The sequence below is a fragment of the Lathyrus oleraceus genome, chromosome 3 (genome assembly GCF_024323335.1).
Source record: "Lathyrus oleraceus cultivar Zhongwan6 chromosome 3, CAAS_Psat_ZW6_1.0, whole genome shotgun sequence".
NCBI lineage: Eukaryota > Viridiplantae > Streptophyta > Magnoliopsida > Fabales > Fabaceae > Lathyrus > Lathyrus oleraceus.
Genome location: NC_066581.1, coordinates 415,665,234 through 415,672,704, shown reverse-complemented (window position 1 = coordinate 415,672,704; position 7,471 = coordinate 415,665,234). Strand labels below are relative to the sequence as shown.

The window sequence follows — 7,471 nt, the reverse complement described above, 5'->3', positions numbered from 1 at the left end:
ATGAAGCTCCATGATCTAACAACCCTCATGCATTTCCATGTTAAGCTCCATGCTCTGGAAACATTCATGCACCACCATGTGGAGATCTGTGCTCTGGAAACCTTCATGCATTTCCCTGTTGAGCTTTGTGCTCTGGTAACCTTTGTGCATTTCCCTGTGGAGCTTTGTGCTCTAGAAACCCCCATGTGTTGCCTTGTGGAGCTCAGTGCTCTGGTAACCCTCATGCATTGCCTTGTGGATCTTCGTGCTCTAGAAACCCTCATTTATTTCCTCATGGAGTTATATGCTCTGGAAACCCTCATGCATTGCCCAATTGAGCTTTGTGCTCTGGCAACTGATGACAGTCCGTCATTGCATATATTTAGTCAAAGAATCAGAGAAAAATAAGTGAAAGTTAAGCTAAAATGAAGAATAATGACCAAAGAATGAGGAAAAAATAGCTAAGTATGAAAATTATGGACTTAGTGGAAATTTTAGTGAAAAGGGAGCAAAAGCGTGCAACCACTAGAATAACCGCGCATCGCATCACACGCGCGATAATGACATAAAGGCTACACCGCGTGTGCAATGTAAGGTATCACGTGCGTGATAGGCACTTTTATGGGCTTTTCTGACGCGTTTTGGTCCATTCTGACGCCTTTAAATGGAAATTTTTTGCACTTTCACAAGGGTTACGAAATTGGGAGATCAAGACACGATTTTGAGAGCACAAGTGGTGATTTTTAGAGTATTTGAAGCCATTAGAGACCATTACTTTAAGGGATTTCGTATGTTATTTTCATCTATCTATTATGGTATTGTTATTGCATCATGAGTAGTTAAGCTCCTTTAGATTATGTTATGTTTGATGAACCTATTTCTATATTGTTGGATTCTATGTTGATTTGACTATTGTATGAACCTTTTTATTGTTCTTAGTGTTTTTAATGTGAGATACTCTTTTAATCTGATTTTGGGCACATAGGGAATACTGACCATTAGTCTATATGTTGGACCTAGGGAAATTGTTGTACTTACGCTGGTTGAATAAGAATAAGGGACCCCGAGTAGTGGCATAAAGAATCAACGTTCTATACATCACCTAACCCTACTTACGATGGCAGACTAGGGATAGAAATCTCCTAGTAGTGGTTAGTGATTTATTTCGTGAGGGATTGGATATAACTATTTGTTTAATTCGTCGTGGTGTTATAGTGATAAGACCATTCATACAAGGCATCAAATATCAACAATAGAGGAATATGGGATTCTAGATCATAACTTGACCGCTTTCGTGATACTTTTTTACTACTTTTCTATATTAGTCTTTCTTGAAGGTAGTCACTATGGATTCAGTCTTTTAATTACTTCAACATTAATGTTACACTTGCCGAGATGTCATCAAGTTTTGTCGCAGTTGCTGAGGACTATTGATTTTTCAATAAGGTGACGTTTGTGCAATTTTTTATTTTTAGTCTTCTTTATTTTTGTTTTATTTTTGTTTTACCATAGTGCTACTCAGGTATTTTCTATTTGTGTATGTGCAGTTCAAGATCAACATTAATACTATTAGATCTAGACATTGAAAGAATTGCACACGCTCTCAGAAAAGCAGTTAGAGGAGCAGCTCTAGACGGCGGAATACCAGAAGAAGAGCAACTATCAAGTTCTTATGACTCTGAAGAGGAAGTCATCATGGCAGTTGTACAACCCCTAACTATGGGGGATTACTGTAAACGAACCAATATATGACAGGTTTCAAAAGGGTTTGTACCGGCAGACCCTGTTAACTTTGACATTAAAAATCATCTACTTTCAGGTTTAAGAGAAAATTCGTTCGTTGGGAACGCGATTAGAGACCCATGGACGCATCTTGCACGCTTCTATGAAATAGATTCAATGTGCAAACCAACTGATGTCACTAAAGACCAGGTTAAATTGAGGTTATTTGGGTTCTCTCTAATTAGAAGGGCGAAAGATTGGTTACTTTGCCTTCCAAATAGAATGATACGGAATTGGAAGGAATTTGAGTATAAATTCTTGGAAAGATTTTTCACTAATACTCTGGTTACCTAGCCCCGAGCAGAAATTGTGAATTTTGAGCAGCAGGAAAGCGATTCACTTCTCTTGGGAAAGATTCAAACTTTTGTTACGCAGATGCCAGAATCACAACATGAATAATACAGAGCAGATGTAAAACTTCATCAAAGGTCTTAAGAGTCAAACTCGCATGTTATTGGATGCTTCTACGAGAGGTATTATCCGACAAATGACCGAACCACGAGTAAAAGGCCTTATTGAGAAGATGTGTATGAATGAGTACCGTTCTAAAAGTGAAAGGTAGGTCAAGATGGAAACTGTGGGCACGCCTAAAGGTATGTTAGCTATTGATACACATACTTCTCTTTTAGCTCAGATTGAATTGTTATATAAAAAGCTAGCCGAAAGAAGCTTAGTTAAAGCTAACGTGAGTCAGGTACAAGCACTTAGGTGCGATTTATATGGAGGAGAATATGCAAATGGAAGGTGTTCGTTGGAATGGTCAAGTGAGGAGGTCCAATTTTCTAATTTTCAAAAGAAAAACTCGTATTCTAACATATATAATTCGGGTTAGAAAGATCACCTAAATTTCCATTGGAATAATAATCAGAATTCAAATGCTAACCAAGGGATGCAACAAAGCCAACAAGCTTTGTTTCAAAAGAAGCCATCATAGTTGGAAGAGACCTTACTGAACTTAATTAAGGAGACTCAAAGTAGCTTTGATCAGGTAAATTAGAACCATGAAATTATGAGTAGAAACCATGATGTATCAATCAAGAATTTGGAGACATGGATTGGTCAATTATCCAAACAAATAAATGCTTTGCCAAGCTCAAGTGGAGGATTCACCGGTAGCACCGTTGATAATCCTAAGAATGAAACATGCAAGGTTGTGGAAACGGATTTTGGGGTAGTTACTAAAGAGGGTGAAGCTGAAAGAGTTAAAGAGGGTGGCATTAAGAAAAAGGAAGGTAGGCTTGAAAAGGAGGATAGTGGAAATCAATGTGACAAAGAGGAAAGAGGATTCACCAGTGATCAACTTATAGACAAAAATTCTCCTTGGAAGATAACAAAGAAGCAAATCCTGAATTAATCAAACTCACATTTACCAGATTACATAAAATCACCATATCCCATCATTACGAAGAAACGGGTACATGAGGATGAGGCTGGAATGTTTGAAAAATTTAAAGAAGTGTTGACACAGCTTCATGTAAGCATCTTTGTTCATGAAATTTTAGAATTAATTCTCAAGTTTTCAAAGTTAATGCAGGTATTACAGAAAGGTGGAAAGTTGAAGTTGACTCAAGAACGGGTCAACATGACAGAGAAAAAGTTGATGGCGGAATCGGAGGAAGTGCCACCAAAGATGAAGGATCCAAGGGAGTTAAACATCACTTTCACTATTGGTGGGTTGAAAATCTCACATGATTTATTTGACTTAGGATCGAGCATCAATGTCATGTCGATGAGAAAACTTAAGGAATTGAAGATAGGAGATATCATACTGCGTAACATGACACTCATTTTATTCAATTCTTCTGTGACACATCCGCTTGGTATTATACAAGATGTGCTAGTTAATGTCGATGGTTTGACCTTCCCTGCAGACTTTGTGGTGACCAACATGAAAAATGATTCAGAAGGGTCAGTAATTCTCGGGCGCCTATTCTTGGCAACCGGGAAGGCAAAAATAGATGTGGAGATAGTTGAATTGATTTTGAAGTTCAATAAGGAAAAGGTGGTGTTTAATGCATATGAGTGAACACCATATGTGGAGGATCTAGATACATTCTACCAATTGGAAGAAAAAAGGTAGTGAAATGCACCAAAGAATGAAAAAAGGAGTTTTCACCGGTGTGAGGGTATCCCTTGTGCCTTACGTGTTTTAAGCTTGGGACGTCAAGCTAATGACGGAAAAAAGTGATGGATAAGAGGTAATCAATCATTTTTAATCCCTTTTGGTTTTATATAATTTACTTTATTTCTATTCAATACCATCCTCAAGAGGAATTTGCTACTTAAATGTAACCCTGACTTGAAGATCTATGTTGTTTTTTATAAACAAGTTTGTAGTTGTTTTGATTTTTTTTTTCCAGATTTGCAAGTTTAGCACTTTAGAATTGAACAAATGATCCAAGAGAAACTTGATCATCACAATAGAAACTAGCAACTTGAAGGAGAAGGATAGCAAAATAATCAATGAACTTGTACTCAACCTAAAGATACCTCTCTCTTTGGAGTTAGGTAGAAGTATAGTTCCTAAAGTATATGAAAAGGTTTAAGTTTGGGGTTGCTCTTGGAAGTGAACAAAGTTTTAAGTTTGGGATTGGGGTACTAGAGAAGATGGTCCAAAATTGCAAAAAATTGTGAAAAAAGAAGTGGAAAAAGACACTTCAAAAAAATGAAAAAAGAAAAAAATGATATTATAATAATGACCAAAACTCTCTAGTATTGTCATAAAGGAACAAATAGGTATGATGATATTAGGAGAACTAGGCATCTAACTCTAAAGGTTTAAACCTACTTTCCTCAGAATATCCTGCCAAAACACAAGCCAATTTACAACCTGAAAAGACCTCTAATGTGTGTGTTGTGATTTCTATGACGAAATCCATTGGAACATGATCAAGCTAAGTGTAATTGATTTTGCATGTTGATTGAGAGATCATCCTATCTATTAAGTAAGTTATAATGAGCTGAGAGACATGTTGAGTACTCGTCAATATTGACGATGTTTTCCGAATTCGTCGGATAGAAGTTGGAAGCTAGAACAATGGTCAGGTAAAAGAAATATTTAGTTTGTTGATGCTCGATTTTTATTGTGTGACTTGTTGTCTGTTTAAATGTATAGTTGTAGGCGAGTTACTTGAGGATGGGCAACGATTCATGTTTGGGGTTGTGATGATAGTCCGCCATTGCATATATTTCATCGAAGAATTGGAGCAAAACAAGTGAAAGTTGAGCTAAAATTAAGAAAAATGATAAAAGAATGAGGAAAAAATATCTAAGTGTGAAAATTATAGACTTAGTCAAAATTTGAGTGAAAAGGGAGCAAGATCATTCAGCCACCAAAATAACCACGTGCAACATCATGCGTGAGATAGTGACATAAAGGTTGTCTTATTTTAAATTATGTTTAAGTAATGTACTATGTTTGATTATGTTTCAGTAATATATTATGTTTCTCTCTTAAAAATTATTATTTTTCAGATATTTTTATGTCTATCTATTATTAATTTTCATATATATATATATATATATATATATATATATATATATATATATATATATATATATATATATATATATATATATATATATATATATATATATATATATATATATATATATATATATATATATATATATATATATATATATATATATATATATATATATATATATATATATATTACTTTACCCATCTTTCTTTCTTTTTTGGAATAAAAGCATTAAATTTTATTTCTAAAAAAGATAATACAAATTGATCCAAAAGGATCCAGGTCCACAACAAACACTTCTGAATCTATATAAAGAGTAGTTGAATTTAAATGATTCTTTAAATCTCTATGCAATATTTTGAATAATCTTATCTATCAAGTAAGGATTTATATCCTTTTGGGAAAAAAAACTTATCATTCCTACTTCTCCAAAGCTCATAGACTGTCTCCTCTATAGCAACTCTCAGGATCTTTTTCTTCCCACCCCTTTTCTTGGTTTCTCTAATCAACCAAGTTTTCTCTTCGTGCCAATTCTCCGGATTCCTTCTAATGCCCATCGGCAAAAGAATTCCTCTCCAAATATTGTTAAAACGTGCATAGGCAAAGAAAAGATGGTCTACAGACTCATAATTATCACAGAAACAACAAATGCTACTATTAATCAGTCTGAATTTCATCAATCTCTCTTTAGTGGGGAGCTTTCCATTCAGCATCATCCATAGAGTAAACTTCGCTCTAGGTCTAGCATTATTTCTACACAATATTTTTATCCAATCCATTTGTTCCTTGGTGCCTCTAAGTTCTCGGTACACAGTAAAGGTTATGAATTTTCTGTCATGCTTAACAACAACCCAATGTTCAGTATTTGACATAATTTGTCTGCATTTCACATTTTCTGATCATCCAAGAACAAGTAGTGGGAATGACCCACCTCATCACATATTAGGCCTTGAGATAATATGTATTCACCCATCTAACCCAAAGCTTATCTTTCTTCGATTGGATGTTCCATAACAACTTGCCAAGTTTCGCTTGATTCCATTCTTTCAGGGATGTAATGTTGAGTTCTCCTGCATTTTTTGGGTCGTAGATTTTGTCCTAAGCTATTGTTGCTTTTTCTCATTATCACATTAGATCTAGTCCACATGTAGCTTCTACAAATGGATTCTATTTCATGAATAACTTTTTGAAGAATCAGAAAGATCTGCATCCAATAACTAGTGACAACAAAAAGCACACTCTTGATTAATTGAAGTCTTCCTACATAACTAAGAAGCTTTGAAGTCCAATGCATAATTTTCCCCATAATTCTATTTGTCAATGGTCTGTGTAACACCCCGATAATAATAAAATAATTATTTAAATTGAGTTAATAATTTATTTATTAATTTAATTAAATAATTGGAAATTTTATTATTATTATTATTGGATTATTATTATTATTATTTGGAAAATATATATAAGTTGGAAATAAGAGAAAAGTCTCATTTTTGGAAAAAGGTTTTCACGTGAAACAGAGAAGCATCGTGAAAGAGGAAAGGGCAAAGAGACAGAGCAAGGGCTGAAGGTTGAAGAGAGAAAAGCTTGGAGCTCAAAGATTTGCCGGATTAATCAAGTAAGGGGGGTTTATCGTCGATTAATGGGTATTATGGGATAATATGTGATGGGTAGTGATAAGCCGTTAATTTGACCCTAATTGGGATTGTTGATGCTGAAGAATTATGTTGGATAAATTGTGTTTAGACTGTAATTGAATCTGTGTTTGGGTTGGTTGTGAAATTCCGAACGTATAGCTTTTTACGGAATCGGTATCGGAAGTCCGGAAGTCCTCCAACGGCGGAAAATGCGGAGAATTCTGCATTCTGCCTTGTGTTAGCGCAGGAACTGCTGTTTTGTCTGCGTTAACCGGTTAACCCAGGGTGTTAACCGGTTAACACTGTTATAATTTGTGAAAATGTGTTGTTTTGCCTGCGTTAACCGGTTAACCCAGGGCGTTAACCGGTTAACACTGTTGCGTTTTGCCAGAAAATGTGTTTTTGCCTGCGTTAACCGGTTAACCCAGGGCGTTAACCGGTTAACACTGTTGCAGAGTGGAAAAATTGTTAATTAATGTGGTGTACATAATTGAGAGTTGGCCTATGTTGGCGTATGATGTAATAGGGATTATTTCCCGCTGTTCTGAGCAGGATAGGTATTAGTAGAGTGTGCTAATACTGTGTTTAATT

At 35.3% G+C, this 7,471-nt stretch overlaps 2 protein-coding genes across 2 annotated transcripts; one reads left to right on the top strand and one right to left on the bottom strand.

Annotated features, from left to right (window-relative positions):
- Positions 1-2,770: 2,770 nt before the first annotated feature.
- On the top strand, positions 2,771-3,787 carry LOC127131507 (uncharacterized). The gene is made up of 3 exons (XM_051060424.1): positions 2,771-3,053; positions 3,135-3,235; positions 3,296-3,787. The coding sequence occupies exons 1-3, from the start codon at positions 2,771-2,773 to the stop codon at positions 3,785-3,787; spliced, it is 876 nt and encodes a 291-aa protein (XP_050916381.1).
- A 1,827-nt stretch (positions 3,788-5,614) lies between these two features.
- Positions 5,615-6,118, bottom strand: LOC127131506 (uncharacterized). The gene has a single exon (XM_051060423.1). The coding sequence runs from the start codon at positions 6,116-6,118 to the stop codon at positions 5,615-5,617; it is 504 nt and encodes a 167-aa protein (XP_050916380.1).
- Positions 6,119-7,471: the final 1,353 nt, after the last annotated feature.

Excerpts from the sequence above, each read along its gene's own strand:
- LOC127131506 (XM_051060423.1), bottom strand. The coding sequence starts at position 6,118 with ATGTCAAATACTGAACATTGGGTTGTTGTTAAGCATGACAGAAAATTC.
- LOC127131507 (XM_051060424.1), top strand. The coding sequence starts at position 2,771 with ATGAGTAGAAACCATGATGTATCAATCAAGAATTTGGAGACATGGATT. Across the intron at positions 3,054-3,134 it reads AGAGGAAAGAGGATTCACCA|ATTACATAAAATCACCATAT; the intron begins GTGATCAACTTA and ends CACATTTACCAG. Across the intron at positions 3,236-3,295 it reads AAGTGTTGACACAGCTTCAT|GTATTACAGAAAGGTGGAAA; the intron begins GTAAGCATCTTT and ends AAGTTAATGCAG.